Raw genomic sequence first — 17,594 nt, forward strand, 5'->3', positions numbered from 1 at the left:
CTTACGAGGAAAGAATCCTTCAATACTTAATGGAACTATTTGTCCTTGTGCACCATCACTTTGCCCTTTTTCCTACCCATCTTGGGCAGTGTAAAGGAATGAGAACTTTATTTTGTTATAATTTAGATCATTAGGACCAAAACAGTTGGCAATTAATATAGTTTACAGTACTGAAACACTAGCACGCATGTCTTAACTCCAATACGCTGCCAGGATTTAATACTGGAATTCTACAACGACTGGACTCAAACTTTTGCCTCCTACTGTATATATATATATTATTTAATATATATATATATTAATATATATATACATATACATATGAATGAATGAACTAGCTCATCATGCCTTCAGGACATGCAGTAGTGTCAGTTATCATACGTATGCTAGGAGAAAAATATTCGCCAAACCACGAGAATGTTGGGAGCAATTACCACTTTTCATGTCAACTATATGAGTGGTATATGCGTCTAAAGCTAGGATTAGTCAAACGCGGTGCATCCCTCATATGTGGCAAAGGCATTATAAACAATAGACTGATCAATGATAGTTGAGATTCTTTATTATATCCACTGTTGACAGTGCGTTCGGCTATTGAAACAGCCCTGTAAACTTCAGAACATATAAATCTGTGTATTTTATGGATTAGGATTGACCTTGACATGTTGGGAACTGAGGGAGAAGGAAGAGTGATGAATTTGATTTACGTTTCGCCAGAGAACGTTTATGAGATTCCAGAATATCTATCGGAACCAATTAGTCGATTCGAGCTACCGCCTGATTCTGTGAAACTTGACAAGATGATTGGCAGGGGGGCGTTTGGAAGAGTATACGCTGGTGAAGCCCGTGGAATAAATGGCAATCCCGAATTTACAGCAGTTGCGATAAAAACACTTAAAGGTGAATATCACTGACATACTGTAATATTTTTATCAATATTGCGTTGGAGGACAGTAGAAATGTGTATCATTTTCGTGCAGTGAAGTGGTCGCAATGGACCGCGACTTTAAGACTAATTCACAAAAGCTGAGGGGGTGTCACACACCTCTCCCTATTTGCGCCCCTTCATGCTGATCAATAGTATTCAGTATAATAGTGCGTTCTTACGTGGCACATTTCGCCCGAGACGCGCTAAAAGGTTAAAAATCGTTGTATGGAAACATCAAACATGTAGGATTATTTATCATTCGCCTTACGCTATAGAATCCGCTAAAGGAGAGGGACTTTGTGATTTCTTACGGGAAATCGATTTAATGAAAGACCTTGGAGACATGAAAATGTCATTAAAATGCACGGTTGCTGCACAAAAACTCGTCCAATATGCCTAGTGTTGGAATACGCCCCAGGTGGAAATTTGCTTAATCATCTGAGGGCTCTTAAAAAGAAGGTATGTAACATACGTTTTACGCCCATTCAGTGTTTCAGAAAATTAGTGATACAAGCCTATAAGTATATGTATAAGTTATAGTTACAACTTATTAATAAGTTGTTCCAACTCGTCAGCCCCTTATGGGGCAAGCAGTGCAAACAAATCTTGTTGCAAGCTTGTGAACAGACTTGCTACAAGTTACGGTATTCTGACGCACGTTTTCTTCACGTGTTTGCTATACTAGAGAGCAGAATAGCTCATATATTATAGTGATCGATCAAGTAAGTAGTCATCATATGCTTATATACAATTTTTTACAGTGTAAAGATAGCGTAGTAGCCGCGCGTACAGATGACGGACCGACAAATTCCAAAGAGGTAGTGATACTACATGGATATATATCTGTATATTTTCATCAGATTGGGCAAAAGAAAGAATGATCTCTACACTCTAGACTATATATATTCACATTTTTTCTCAAATACTTCAAAAACTGATATAACGATGTGCAAGAGACAACCAAGGGAAAGCAGGAGAATAAGAATCTTTTTTGATAAGACATGCAGCAGAATTTTTCAATTACTCGTGCATGCATGCAGGCAGATTTAAAATTAGGTATTTTCCGACGGGGCAGGCTTTTTGAAACCTCTTTTTTCAATTTGCCCCAAAGGCGTTATTAGAGTGTGCATATATACATATTTATAACAGGGAAAGAGTGTGAATACATACATGATATCATTTCAGGAAAACTTCACTGAGCCAGGTGAAATGCCATCGGACGAAAAGAGCGTGACAAAAGATGGAGGTGATCACACATACATGCAAAACTACTTAACATCCTGTTTTATACTTAACATCCTGTTTCGTACTTAACATCCTGTTTCGTACTTAACATCCTGTTTTATACTTAACATCCTGTTTCGTACAAACGCTAAGTACTTAACAAACGCTGTTAAGTACTTAACAAAATGCGTGTTTCACAAAATTCCTCGCGGGATATTTCAAACGTTCAAACGCGTCAACAATTAAACTAATAGCTCGCGTGATTTAACCGTGTTTTCATTAGTACGTTGCCTGATATAGGGCAATCACCATGCAGGCAAAAAGCCATTTATAAGTTAATTACAAAAACATAACGTTTCGACTTTATTATCTTTCTCAAGTCAGTTGTTATTATACCCAGAGCACAGCAGAAATAATTGCTTTCGGTTTATTAACGTCATTTCATGATAATTAAATCTTTATAGGGTCGAATGCAGAAATCTCAAACAGAATAAAAGAAGAAATTCGAGCTTCTTTGGATTCAAAAGAATTAGAATCGTTTTCACATCAAATTGCTGCCGGAATGGTAATACTTTCAAATATACAGTGCTTTACCTAGGTTCTCACATTTAAAGTACTCCCTTTGAAATAAAGTTTCCTTTGTTGTTTGAATGCCCCTTTGTTACCTCGCGTCGATAGACATAATTTCGGCTTATAGTTGGTCATGTCGAGCTTATACCACGTGATATCCATTTTTTATCCATATCTGCATAGAAATATATCTCGGACCACGGCATCGTTCATCGTGACTTGGCTGCAAGGAATATACTACTTGGCAAAGACAAAATATTGAAAATATCAGATTTTGGTTTGTCACGTGAAGGAACATACGTGCAAAAACCTGGCGGGAGAGTTCCTTACCGTTGGTTGGCAATTGAAGCAATACAAGAACGAAGTTATTCTACCGCCAGTGACGTGTGAGTATTTACTTTAAAGCCTGTCTTTTCTTTTCCACTGAAGCTATCCCACTGGCGTAGCCAGCATCGATAATTGGGGGGGTCCATATTCATATATTCATGTAAACAGACTGTAAAAACAATTGATTTGAAAAGAAATTAATCCTGCGTATCACGAATATATGAATATGGACCCCCCCCAATTATCGTTCTGGCTACGCCGCTGAGCTATCCCAAAAAGTGTCTCGACCAACCAAAAAGTTCTGTTCCTTATGGTGTAAGTTCAACGTTCTCAAATTTAGTGGTTAACGCTTCTCAGTCGTGGTGTAAATAAACCGGTTCAAAACGTTGACTGGAGGAGAGACAATAGGAAAAAACCCGTCCGGTTATACCGCAGTTAGTAGAATATACATGGTTTGGAGACCACCGATAAAACTACAATACAACTCATTAACTATGTTGAGGTAGCTAGATTTATGCAAAAATTGTTCCTTTCTCATCACATGTCTATTGTATTTTGCACCGACAAACCAATAACAATCCTATAATTAACAATTTTTCAAGTCAAGGTTGAGGAGCTTAGCAAGACGAAAGCCATTGGTAAATTTGGCTAAAATACAATAGACATGCACGTGACGAGAAAGGAACCGTTTTTTGCATAAACCTGAACAAAAAAATAGTGAATGAGTTAATTGTATTGTACTTTTATTTAGTCTCCAACCATGTATATTCTGTATGACTGCATGTCATGTATAATCTGTGTAACTGATTTGTCATGCAACAACTGTCAACTTTATCTCATATAGAAGCATACAACTTAGCAATTTTGGTATGCAGGCGAGATCACGCTAGCTATATAGTATTCAAATTTAATCATATAGTATCGGTAGTTAACGATTACCACGATTTTTGCACCCATTTTAATGATAGCTATAGGGTTTTGCGAGGTAATTTCGACAATTGCGATGTTTGTTGAATACCAGGATTTTATTTATATGAGTTATTCAATACAGGTTTGTTCACTCCTTTAGGTGGGCATTTGGAATTGTCTTGTGGGAAATATGTACATTGGGTAAGAATCTGTCATTTCACCCCCCCCCCCCTTATTTTGTACCAAAGTTTTTCAATGTTTCACCTAACCACATGCATCAACGGAAAGGATATAGCAGCATGCAGATGGCTAACATAGATAAGATTCAACACAAGCTTTAAAATTGAAATATCATGCACAATTTTGTTGAAAGCTCGCCATATTTATCTTCATGAAGTTGCGAATGTGCTAGTATGCGGTTATTCTGGCGTTGAGATTTGTATTTTGCGCTATTTTTAAGGAGACACACCGTATTCGACAGTCTCGGACCGGGACCTTAAAGATTTCTTACTCAGTGGAAAGAGATTAGAGAAAGTGGAGAACTGCACGGATAATATGTAAGATGAATCATGCTGCCATGAATGTTGTAATTACTTTCGCAAGGTCGGACTTGGGAAGTTTTGTTTAGTATATAGCCAGAACTGTCTTGAAAGTAAATTGAGCAAAGTTAGCAAACTGTTTGCATCGTTGTTGAGGGGGTGAAAAAAGATATATCGTTTAGTTAAATCTTTTGCTTCTATTTAGATATGAGATAATGTCAAAGTGCTGGAGTCATCTACCGCAAGACAGACCAACATTTGGAGAACTGTACGATAAATTGTGGGAACTACAGAATAAAGGACGTATATATGTCAACGTAGACAGTCTAGTGAAGCAGTCCACTGAAAATGAACGTATGTTGAACATTATTAAGCGACCCGCCCTCGGTAACGAGCATCGCATCTAACGCTGGGAACTGCATGGGGATCAATAGAACGCATTGTGTGACTTAGCATCAAATGTGGTATAACAACTGCCTAAAATAAACAAAAACACTTCTCGACGTTTCGACCTGGGGGCCTTCGTCAGGGTAGTATCATATTCAAACTCTCCTGACGAAGGCCCTCAGGGATTAAGGCCCCAGGTCGAAACATCGAGAGGTGTTTTTGTCTATTTTAGGCAGTTGTTATACCACATTTGATGCTAAGTTGTTTGAAGACACTGCCACGCTGCTCCCTGGCTGCATTGTGTGACTGATATAGAATTTTCTCTAACTTTAGGTGATGAAAATTCTGAAGAAATCGGAAAGGTATAATATGAAATCGCCTGAATAGCTCAAAATATCCTTGAATTGTTTTTTTTATACTTTGCATGCAAACGGCCCCCTGAAAATACTTTCCATGCAATTATAATCGCCATTTTCGAACTATTTTTACAAAAGACGGGTGTGTCACAACCCTCCACACCCCTCTAACGAGCGCTCTTACACATACACTATCGGTATTTTTGGCTTATATTTTGAAGGACAGTGACAGCTGCGATGAAAGTGGTGATGACGTTGATTCGCCTAGAAACGAGACTCCATTGATAACTGGCTGAAAACATTTGATCAAAGTACAGAATAAAGTACAAAAAAGAACAAGCCTGCCGCATGCAACATCGAGGAATGAAAATAGCAGTAGATTACGCATGATGAATTGAATTTTTTAGATTAGAGGGTATTGTACTGGCTTTTTTAGAGGGTATTGCACTGGTTTTATATCCTGCCATCGCGAACAATTTCCGTTTAATTAAATCCTGCACCCACCTCGTTTTATTTCAATTTCCACTTTTCAGGTTGTAGAATAGAATATGGAAACTATGTAACTATGAGATATGTAAACTAAAATACACTATAGTCGTTAGACAAACACATGTTCTTGTTCTTTCGCGCATGCGCTAAAAGTACTTAACTATATGAACTATATGTGTTACTGAAATGTTCATATATCTTGATACTGTTCAAAGTATAGCTAAGATTTAGGACATATTGAGGAGAACAATAAAGTATTATAGGAGCATTATAGGAATATAATTATATAACAAGAAAACTGATGATCAACGATCACGTATCAACAACAAAGCCAGACGTATACTGATAAAACACGGCTGGAAGCCATAACGATAAACTGACAAGCAAAACTCCAACATCACGTTACGTTATCTCCATAACAAACTCGCTGACGTGCATATGGAAGATTTAAAATCTCGCTTCCCGATTACCGCTCCGAAAATTTTGCCCATCCTGCCATTGTAAAAGTAAATAGTGCAAGACACTGGTTTTTATTTATGTGAAATTCGTTACAGAGATGCCCTGCCGTTTGAATGGTTGTCGCCGCCCTAAGAGACGTTAATTATAGTGTGGTCTTTGTTGCATGTTCATACTCTCATCTAACAATATATTACAATGAATACAATATGTGCGTATATTGGAAAACGTGGCAATTTCTTTTGCGTTAATGTCTTCTACGACCGGTTGATAATGCAATTCGTTTGCATGATGATGTGTATTTTCAATTTCACGTTTTTTTTTCAATGAGTGCATGTGATCACAAGATCCCGTCCACACGTATCCGTCGCTGTTACGCTTACGCCTATATTCAAAAAGCACACTCACACTCATTGAGTGGGACATATATGAATTTTGTTAATGCTGATGAATGGAAAGTTTTTTCTGAATAGATGGAAAGATATAAGATTAATCACTGAAAATCAAGCCCCTGTTCGGCTGGAAAAACCGCCATTAAAACGTTATGAGAAGATTAAGATCTCCCACTCAATGAGTTTGAGTGTGAGTGAGCTTTTAGAATACAGCCGTTAGCATCCACACGTATGTCCGGCGAAAACGCATAGCGTAACTGCAAGCTTTTGGAAACGCTCTCCAGGTCTACGCGGACCGAACGATGTCAATGCGAGGCGATATTTGAGTTTTCAGAAGCATGTAAATTGAATTCTGCATGGAAGCAAAATTTGGAATCTATGGACGCCAAAGCAGTCAAAATGTATCATCGTTAAGTAATCCCAAGAATTTATAAAATTTATATATGCACGCATGTTGTTAAAAATTCAAAACTTTGAAAAATCGTTGCCAAAATCGCGTCCTTTCCACAACGATTCGAAAAATATGACTAAATATGTGAAATAATAGTTGAAATAATAGTGAAAGTTCATACAAACAAAATCAAGACACATTCTAAATTGTAGAATCACAGCGATCACGAAAGCAATTCTAGCGACCAGCGTATTCAGACATGGTTTTAAAACTCACGTGATGTTAAAGCATGCATGGATAATAAAATCACTTTTACCATCCATGGTTAAAGCGAGCACGTTTGAATACTATTTTAAAACCAATTCAAATTTCGGCTGTTCGTTATAGCATAAAATTTGTGGATTTTCATTTCAAATGAACACTAATATGTTGGTCTTTGACATAGCTGTTAAACTTTTTAATTAAAAGAATTTAAGAAATAGAAAACATATTCCGTGTTTCTATACATTTATAGAAACACGCGTGGGATTTGGGAGAACGAAAAATTATAATGAAAACGAACATAATCAGAAACAATCACGTTATTTCGAGTTCTGCCAGACTCCCACAAGTGTTTCTATAACTGTATAGAAACACAGGAAAAAATATTTTGTATTTCTTTATAATATAACTCAATAAAAAGATTTTGTAAAATTATAATTCGGATTCAATTACAAATTCTCATTAAATCGCTTCGCTTGTCAAGTTCGGCGGGAAAATTCCCGTGTTTCTATACAGTTATAGAAAATGCTTCTCGACCAATCAGAACGCGCGCACTGTAAATGTAATATTATAAATTTATTTGCATACGCGGATACGTGTGCATGGTACCCGAAAAACAAACGCTAAACGAATGCGGATACGTGCATTTAGACCACCTGGAGAGCCAGCAGGCAGCAGTCCCAGCACGCATAAATTTAGTTCTGATATTAAGCAAGCATTGTAGCTATAAATTATAATCACACGTCGCTTTCCGGTATTGGCATTGCAATTCACGAACTGCGTGCAGATTTACGACCTGAAAGACTAAATGATCATCGCACATTATCAACAATGAGGTACTTTATGTAATATGTAGTATTAAACGACAAAGGGAAATGTTTAAAGCATTGTATTTACAACTATAATAGTTAACACGTCTTCCTCTTTATATAGATGCATGCGTGTTTATCGACTGTGGGTCACTATTGAAAAAACAAATCCCGCGCGTTATATATAAAGCGAAACATGCAGTATAAAGCGATCGTTTACTTCATACAATGCCCATCGCCGACTGATGGTGACATAAATAGACAAGCTTTACAATATGATACATGCATGTTCCTGAATATAACGGAATGCATATATGTTTGCTTTCATGCGTTTGAATGCATCTGTCACTATACGTATATTGGGGCTGAGAATATAAGAACGCATCAATGAATGCATGAATGAATGAAAAGGGCTTTTCAGAATCAATATATATATATATATATATATATATATATATATATATATATATATATATATATATACTACAATAATTACAAAATGTATTTTAAAAAGCTTAAAGGTTAGAACTACTATGCTAAAACTATATTTACATTGTCTATTTAAATATGAATCATGATTTGTATCATTGTTGCCCACAGGCACAATGATATGAAATTTATCTCTGACATATAGTCGACGATATATTGATGAGGTTTGTTTTCCATCTCAGCGCCTGATGGCTGGCTCACCAGGCCCTTTTTCTAATAATCTGGAGTTCGGTCTTCTTACGCAGTAGACTTCAATCTTAAACTGCCTGATAAAAGACATATTGGCATGTATAGCTTCCAGCTCCACCGACGGCGACCGAACACATAATCCAAAAATGTCCGCATTAATCATTGCTTTATTCTAAAAAAACTCCGGTATATACCGTTACTGCCTGTATACCTCACTATGAATGCCTTATCCTTCATCGGTGAGCTAATTTTCATTAGATTCCTATAGTTCCCACTACTATATTGCTGTATCGCGAAACTGACAAATTATACGGTTACTGAGTTATGAGAGCTGGCTTCATGCCTTAAGACAGCGGACGAACACATTGCATTTGCATTGCAAAATAATAGAGTTGTTGTTCGCCGGCATAAATATGTTTTTGGGTGACTCTGAACCCATTTTAAAGTAGCGAGGGCTAAAACTGATGTGTTCTGCAAGGAGGGTCAAAACACATTATATTTATGCCCAAGAATATAAACTTTATTGCCAATATTCTAACTTTAAAGGGCAATTTTTGTATAAAAAAATATGCTATCGCGGTAAACACTTCAGTCATTCTCACTCTCAGTCTGATAAGTCGCTTAGATCAGCAGGCTAAAATATATTTCAAATTTGTCTTTTTAGCCCGCAAAATACACCAAAATGCCCGCCAAAAGTTAATATTATAAAATATAATATAATATAGCATTATACCAAATATAACGTAAGTGAATTCAAATATTAAATTATACGAATAAGGCAAGCTCGTGCATCTTATCTCATTAAATTATAGTTCTCGGTTTTATGTTTATTACTTATACATGCTGTCGTTTTTCTCGTAGAAATTTAACTCCGCGATGAATCTTTGTCGACGAGTTTTTCGTTTTTTTGTTACGGTTATTGTGTTATGCGAGGCCCTTGAAACGTTTCATATTCAAATTCAAATTTCACAATGTGTGAACAACTGTAAGAAAAAGGTAGGTGTAAATTAACTAATGCAAGTGAATTTTGCAATATTTCGTTCGGTAATTGATGTATCTCTCTCGCATGATCGAAATTTTATCAACCTATCTGGTATATATATATATATATATATATATATATATATATATATATATATATATATATATATATATATATATATATATATCTTTGTACATGAACGCTCATATCAAATCCATCGCGGTGTATACGTCGGATTGCCTCGCTTCAAGGAATTTGCAACACATTTCTTTATCCGTCATATCGAGAGTAAACTATTAATAAACAATTACTCCTAAAAAGTAAAATAGATACCTCTCGACGTTTCGACTCAACAGCCTTCGTATATAAGGAGAATGTTTTGTAAATTTTTACTTTTTGACCAGTTCTTATAACCACATTTAATGAGAAGTTATGCGCGACCGAAGACGCTACCATGCACGTTGTATGGTTATACAATAAAAATATAATGAACATGCAATTAGTTAAATTATTGTTATTCGGTGGGAAAGTTTCGTGGCATCGATGAAAAGAAAAATATTTTATCAATTGACATTCGCCTAAAATGTGTTTGTCTAAATCGTCAATGGTGTATTTTATAGGAACCTTACAGTTTACACTTGCGATTTTTGCAGCAATTTTATGTGCGATTTTCTTCTTTTGATAGATGTGAACGAGCGGTTGATTAGTTAGTTACACATGTTCAAATAGGAGCCCGTGCACATCACATGCAGAATTCGTAATTAGCTAATTACTCGTTCACTGCGGTTCACATCTATCAAAAGAAAAAAAAATATAAAATCGCAAAAAAAAATCTCAAGTGTAAACGGGCCTTTAAACCCGTTTTCCACTAGCGATATTTTTCGCGCGAAGCGACATTTTACTTTTGTTTCAGAGCTATCAACTGCAACCATCTGGAACAAATTGCTCAAATACAAAGGAATAAAGTCGCTTCGCGCGAAAAATATCGCTTGTGGAAAACCGGCTTTAGGATACGCCAAATGTACGACGCGGACGTGACATGAAATCAGCCGGTAGTGCATGTTAAGAACCCAGCTGCAGTTTAATTCAGTATAGTTTATTTTACATACGTCGCTGGTTTTGTTTATACCAAAAGCAGTCCGTATATAATTTTTATTCCTGTTGTGAAACTGTAGAAATGCATGAAGACAGAATTGATTCACGTCCGCGTCGTAGTTTTGGTGTATCTTAAAGTCCCTACATACATAATTTATAAATAGGCAGCAACTACAAATTTCCGAATCCACACTCTTTTTCTGAGGTCGCGTGTCACGCTTGCTTGCCATGGCAACTAATTCAGTGATATGTCTAGATGTGTCGCTTAATAATACAGTCACTTTCAATGGAAATGTTTTGAAATTCAAATACATTTTCAAATTCATTTGAAATTGTATGTATACTATGTATATAGGTTGTAGTAATGTATGTATATAGTATGTACCTGCATGCGCTCTTAAATGGCCGTTTCTAAAGCTCCATGCATGCAGATTAAAAAAAAATGCAAATTTTAACTGAAATTTTTTGTGCCCTCCCCCCAGTCCGCCGCTATGGCAGTATATAAAAAGTTAATCAATGCCGGTCTCGATATGTGTATTTCTCCCACTTGAATTGAGTGTCAACAGTTGGTTTATAGCTGTTTGAAGTTATTCAGTCCTCGCTATACGGCCGCTAGCTCATCTCGTCTGCTGCCTTGTTCGAGAGCTCCGCATTAATTTCACGATGCACTTTTGCGAACAAGCATTTTGTCTCCTGATTACGGTGATTGTATTATGTGGGGCCCTTGAGGTAAATATCGAAGGATGTGTGAAAAATTGCGAGAAAAAAGTAAGTAAAACTTTGTTTATAAACGACACTCAAGCGGTCAGTACGAGCTAGTATACTACCTGTGTCGATCACGAAAGTTAGGTCATACTTTAAAGTATTATCCTTAAGAGGAGTGGGTTCATGCTTTACTGCGGTTTGATTAGGAATGCTATCCGAAATATAGCTACTAGCTACTCAGATGATCTGAGTAAAAGCAACATTAATTAGAAAAACATGCAGATTTGCGCGCTTTAACCCAAAACGTCAACTTTTGGGTTAAAGCTTTTAAAGCAAAACAAAACTTTTTTGTTTTAAATTTGTCACGGTCTTCAATTAATAGCTTTATTCTTATAGCCTTAGAGCACTTCTGCGCGGTACCGCAGCGAGCAACTTTATAATTCCCGCTTTCGTTCCGACGTTCCCGGCCTTTTGATGCATGTCTTGGTAAATTTTCTACCCCCGCAAGAAATAACAAAATAAAAAACACGTTATCACGACACAAGAAGTATATACAGCGTATGGGCATCATCTTCATCATGCATTCAGTCGTGTAAATCCATCTCCATCCGGTGGTCTGTTGCGTGTAAGAGGCGCTTGCATGGCTGCTGGCACGGATCACATACTTAGCTAAATAAAAACCACGATTGCGTGGTTGTAATTCAATTTATTGCACTAAAGTAATGTTACTATTTGTCGGATACATATAAAACAAAATGTTGACACCGCTATTTCTAAACGCAATTAGACTGTAGTTATGCCTGTATTTTAAAATCCGGAACCACAATTTAAAACAGTTGGAAAGTCTAAAATATAGACTAAATCAAGGCGACAAAAGTGAGGTAGAAATATTTCGTTTTTATTTCAAAATCATCGATCATTGGATTGTGTTTTGTTTATACCTGCATATGTATGAATTTGCATACATGCTTCTAGCCATTCTGGCGCTTGCCCTAGAACTCTCCTTTTTCTGGATACATGCAACAAAAAAATGCTTTTGTAGTAAACTGCCACGCCGTACGGCGTCTGGGCCTGTGTACTAGCTTTTTCACGATTAAAATTTGGGTGCTCTTTATGCTCGCGGTGTATATAACTTACGTATACTTTCAATTTGAAACTTGCTAATTGTTTTGCGGTTGGTAATACTATATAATATATATATACAGCTATATTATCAAAATATGTATGTATATGATCCTTTTAAAGTTTTAAAAAAATTAGCTTCATAAACGTGTATACATACTGCATGCAATAAAAAGAGTTTTTATCATGTAGGCTCGCGCTGTGAAGTAGTTTGCGGACAAAGGATGTTCGTTATTGGCTATATATTGGCCTATATATCAAAATGTGCATGCGAACCAAATGAGGTATTAAAATAGATTATTTAAAATAATGCATTTGACGCTTATATATGCATGCAAATGTCTGCGCCGTTATAAAAGCATCACGCCATCAGCCATAAATATCGATATATTATCGAACAAGCTCAGTACTGAAAGACTGCCGGCGGTATATCAATTATTAATCTCTAAAGAATGGATTATTTAATTGACCCAGAAAATTATGGGTTGCAAAGTAGCAATGTAGCTAATGTTGTAGTTGCAAAGTAGCAACGTAGCTGTTATAGTTGACATGAATGTTTTCCTATGCGCCTTCTGTTTGGTCGAAAGGCGATGCTCGGGACATATTTTTTCCGAACCTTAAATAAATATTTAGGCGAAACAAAACGTCAGTTCGAAACCTTTTTAAAAGAACATCAGATTATTTAAGGATCAGGGTTTTAACATCAGATCACCCCTGACCGGAGTGTCGAAACGTTGGGTGGGAAATGTGATCTTTCGGTGATGATTAATTTATTGAAAACCAGAATCGAGATAATGCATAGTCGACTTGCACTTTACGGACTAATCTTTAATCGAAATAATAATAAGAAAGTATAGCGCATGTCGTCCACTGCGCATGCGATGGATTATGTACCTATATAGTTGCTGTGAACTTATTAACTTCAACCCCGCTATGACACGTACATGCATGTGCATTGGCTATTCTTATTTCTTTTTGTTTTATCATCAGTTCGTGAAATATCCAGTTTTCTGCGAAACGAAATGTCTTCAGGAGTATCTTGGCTCCCACGTGAAAAAAGGTCAGTAAAATTCAACGGAACATGCAACATCTTTAAAATCCATTATTTGAACCTGTACCATGCAATCAATCAAGCGATGAATTACATGCATTAACCTTACCACGGCCCCCAATTGCAAGGCACTCCATCTAGCGTCAAAAAGTAATGATTTTCCTTTTCATTTTGTATATAGCCATTGAAAAGTTTGAAAGTGCTGGTGGTTTGCGAAAACTAGCAGCACCGAGTCTGGTTGAAGCTGGGTGGCAGAAAATACGAGTGCAATTCAATACAACAGAGCTGAAGAACCACAGTGAAGTTGATTATATCTTAGAAGTTAAGCCATTATGGGGTCGTCAAGAGAGAGGCCAGTACTTTGTTGTATTTCCTTACACAAAGAAATACTTCCTTGTAAGTTCTCATTATACCAGCACTGATTACAATTTCCCACGACCTAACAGATATGGTTGTTTATTTGAAAATTAATACGCTAAAACATTCCAAATTCAAACTAAAAACCACTACTTTCAATTGACTGGACATGCATGACAGACATATACACAAAAATCCGATTTAAAAAAAAACAGTAACAACATTTTGTTTAGAGATGAGGTAAAGTCCATGCTAATAACAAATTGAGCAAGAGTCAAAAAGTGGAGACTCTATCTTTGACTTAAGAAGACACAGCTCTATAATATTACTTCAACAGGCAACTGCATGCATGTCGCGACAGTCGCGTCGCCTAAAATGTTTGTTATAAGCAGAAGATATATAGGGTATACTTCACATCATCTATGTATGATGTAAGTTCATTCTACGTCTATCTTCTGCATGCTCATATAACAAATTTAGCATCATTTAGCGTCGTGACATGTAGTATAGCTAGGAATAAAAAATATAGAGCTCCTTTTATGATTTTAATTCAATTAAAATTCCGAAGGTGGGGATCATCATACATAATGTGTATCATCCACAAATACATAGCAGATTTTAAATACTTGTTTGTATATATATATAGTTGTTATATGTTTCCGCTTTTTATATAATACAGACCAATCATACAAAATATACAATTGAAGACCTTGAACCGAATACTGGTTATAGAGTCAGAGTGATTGCCCTAAAACGTGACGGATCGTCAACATTTAGTTTCTGGAGTAGTAACATAAATACAACAGGTATATATAAGTAAAAACTTAAAACTTGCATACTATTCAGCTGATCTGAGATCATGACGTCATAAAGCGTCTCAACAAAACTGAGTTATCATGTGCCTGGTGTTATTTGTCCTTGTTCTTCGAACTAATAGTATAAAGAGTGAAAAATTAAAGTCAGGCTGGCAACGCCACTCAGGACGGAAACGCCGGCACATGCAGGTCTCATATACTAGCATTCTATATGAGTTAAATGCAGGCTTGCATGGATAGCTCGGTTTCATTTGAGAAGATGTATAGAGTGTATGGTTATATGCTGTTATATTTCACTTAAACTTGCATGCTGTAACATTTTCATTTCATAACTATTGTGGCTTGTGATCTTTATAATTGATGAAACACGTCACCAATTTTTATGCGGTATATATTTGAGTTCAATAACGTTGCATGCTCTTTATTGAAACTCTTGCATGTAAACACGCTTTCCACTGATTTCGAAGACGTCTCATGCAGTTATCATAGTCTCCCAAAAAGGGCTTGTGATTTAAACAGATTTAACTAGTTTGGATTTCTCTGCATTGTATAAGACTCGAATCAAGATCCACGCATGTAAGAGATTGCTGCTTATCGTGGGAAATAATGAGCGTTTTTCACACCCTAGTTACTGTCTCACATGGTTTCTCTCAGATACATGAACATATACTTGCATTTTTTAGAACTTTGTGAAAAACCTCCGTGTGGTGTGACGAATATACGCTTGGAATTGACGACAGAGATACCTAGTTATCACACAGGTCCAAAGAGTGTTGATATAGGATCTATTTTTCATTGGACCCCAAGTACTACGTGTATGTATATGACATAAACGTCGCAAAAATAAGTTGTGTGATTATTTGTATATAACCCGATTTTGAGTTAAACCATAAGCAGGTCTAGATTTGTATATATACTCTGAAGTTGTCAATCTCTTTTTAGTCAATGAAACAGGCAAGATTCACGTTCTCCGAAACTTTTCCCAAATAAGTGAATGTATTGCATACTATTATGATAAAAGAGATGTCCAATCTGAAGAAAAAAATGTTTCGATCGTAAGTATATATAATGTTACAGTTATAATATAATGTTATTAATAATTATGTATAAAGTTAAAGGTTAATTATCTATTCAATTGATACGAAACCTATAGGCTTAAAATGATCAATTTTTTGCGGTTGCATGAGTAGCGTTTAAACACGAGAAAGAGCGTTTTATCAAATTTCATCAAAACACGAGGCGCAACTGAGCGTTTTAGATATGATAAAACGCTAATTCAAGTGTTTTAAATTACTTCAAATACGTCGCATTGTTGTCGACCAATAAATTTGCTCCATGCATACAATGCTAATTAGGATGAAACATTATATTGATACTAATGAACGTGACAACTTATATAACTTGTGCCAACCTAATTAGTATTTAGCATGCATGGTACTTTACTTACTTGTATTTAAACGCATGATCATAATTTTTTTCTAAGGATACCTTCACCGAAACGGAAAAGGCAAACTTCAGCAAAGATGATGAATCAAAATCCCTATACTATAATTGTTGGTACAAGCTGAGCGTATGTTTTAAAATATTTGTATTCTCCTATTCCTATAATCTCTGGTATTCATGCAAGTTGCGACATATATTAAAAATCGAAAATGTCCCTCCCGTTCTCCCGAAAATGTTACTCCCAAGTAAGGCTATACCCTGTACACACGCTCCAACAGACTTTCTACTGAAGTTTTCTTGCGAAATGTTGTAAAACTTATCAAAGTATCACTCTCGCTATGTTTGCTAATAAGCCTATAATATGGCATATTTTTTGTTATGCGTCAAAAATTGACATGGCCACCTTCCATAAAATGGTATTGGGTCCATTGTGAGGTTTTTATATTCTATAAAGATGGAGGCTGTGGATGGTTCTCATGTACTGCCGGCTACACTCCCCCAAACAAAAAGGAGCTGGATTTTCCACGTACCTGGTAAGTTTAAAGGCTTTCTCAATGAAACAAGGCATGATTCCTGAGCAAACAAAAGTATGGTTAGAAGCATTAACCTCACATGTTCTTAAGTTTTCCGCTTACCTGACCTGATTTTCTTGTTCATTCTTTAATGAAAACATGGTCATAGTCAAATGAAAAATCTCTATATAATTATACAAATTTTTTACAGAATGTATAAAAATCAGTAACATTAGAATGTGCGGATGTACATGTAAGTATTATTACCATAACTAGCTAAGGTATTAGTATACAAAGCATATAAAGTAAATATAAAATACAAAGTAATTAATATAATTATGCTGTAGACTTTCGGTACCCTAAAACATGAATTTATAACTCATGGTATACTGCATGAAAGCTGGAGGCAGCCTTTTAGCCAAAGGCTTGAACGAAATCTTTCATATGTGTAATTATAACAACATTTAATTATATCTAATTAAATTAAATTATACATTTAACTATATCTAATTTAATTATGTCTAATTTTGTTAAATATGTTTAATTTAATCATGCTCAGATGAATACGGCCTGGTGGTTAACATAAGGACCGAGTTGAACGCGACTTTCGAAAGAGACACATCAAAGACTGCTACTGGGTATTTTACTTGGAGTGATAAAATGTGGAGAAATGGGAACAATTTGACGTACTTACAGTTCAAATTATCTAACTCTGATACCGAGGAGGTTTTATACAAAAAATTTTACAACGCGTCATCTAAGGTAAGCGATGGATATGCCACATACATATAAAGTA

The 17,594-nt window shown here is 36.0% G+C and overlaps 2 protein-coding genes across 2 annotated transcripts; both read left to right on the forward strand.

Moving 5' to 3' along the window:
* The first annotated feature begins 1,274 nt into the window (after window positions 1-1,274).
* On the forward strand, window positions 1,275-5,968 carry LOC114541253 (tyrosine-protein kinase receptor Tie-1-like). Its single transcript, XM_028561229.1, has 10 exons — window positions 1,275-1,387; window positions 1,690-1,746; window positions 2,114-2,174; window positions 2,617-2,717; window positions 2,906-3,108; window positions 4,119-4,159; window positions 4,419-4,515; window positions 4,703-4,851; window positions 5,218-5,246; window positions 5,462-5,968. The coding sequence occupies exons 1-10, from the start codon at window positions 1,289-1,291 to the stop codon at window positions 5,534-5,536; spliced, it is 912 nt and encodes a 303-aa protein (XP_028417030.1). The 5' UTR covers window positions 1,275-1,288; the 3' UTR covers window positions 5,537-5,968.
* A 5,488-nt stretch (window positions 5,969-11,456) lies between these two features.
* LOC114541245 lies at window positions 11,457-17,590 on the forward strand. The gene is made up of 10 exons (XM_028561223.1): window positions 11,457-11,561; window positions 13,611-13,680; window positions 13,853-14,067; window positions 14,708-14,834; window positions 15,527-15,658; window positions 15,786-15,898; window positions 16,327-16,413; window positions 16,741-16,819; window positions 17,010-17,051; window positions 17,358-17,590. The coding sequence occupies exons 1-10, from the start codon at window positions 11,457-11,459 to the stop codon at window positions 17,588-17,590; spliced, it is 1,203 nt and encodes a 400-aa protein (XP_028417024.1).
* The last annotated feature ends 4 nt before the right edge of the window (window positions 17,591-17,594 follow it).

The sequence above is a fragment of the Dendronephthya gigantea genome, unplaced genomic scaffold (assembly GCF_004324835.1).
Source record: "Dendronephthya gigantea isolate DGI-Jeju-01 unplaced genomic scaffold, DenGig_1.0 000277F, whole genome shotgun sequence".
In the NCBI taxonomy this organism is placed as follows: domain Eukaryota; kingdom Metazoa; phylum Cnidaria; class Anthozoa; order Malacalcyonacea; family Nephtheidae; genus Dendronephthya; species Dendronephthya gigantea.

Excerpts from the sequence above, each read along its gene's own strand:
- LOC114541253 (XM_028561229.1), top strand. The coding sequence starts at position 1,289 with ATGCACGGTTGCTGCACAAAAACTCGTCCAATATGCCTAGTGTTGGAA. Across the intron at positions 2,175-2,616 it reads GAGCGTGACAAAAGATGGAG|GGTCGAATGCAGAAATCTCA; the intron begins GTGATCACACAT and ends AAATCTTTATAG. Across the intron at positions 5,247-5,461 it reads ATTCTGAAGAAATCGGAAAG|GACAGTGACAGCTGCGATGA; the intron begins GTATAATATGAA and ends TATATTTTGAAG.
- LOC114541245 (XM_028561223.1), top strand. The coding sequence starts at position 11,457 with ATGCACTTTTGCGAACAAGCATTTTGTCTCCTGATTACGGTGATTGTA. Across the intron at positions 14,068-14,707 it reads ACACAAAGAAATACTTCCTT|ACCAATCATACAAAATATAC; the intron begins GTAAGTTCTCAT and ends TATATAATACAG. Across the intron at positions 16,820-17,009 it reads CTGGATTTTCCACGTACCTG|AATGTATAAAAATCAGTAAC; the intron begins GTAAGTTTAAAG and ends AATTTTTTACAG.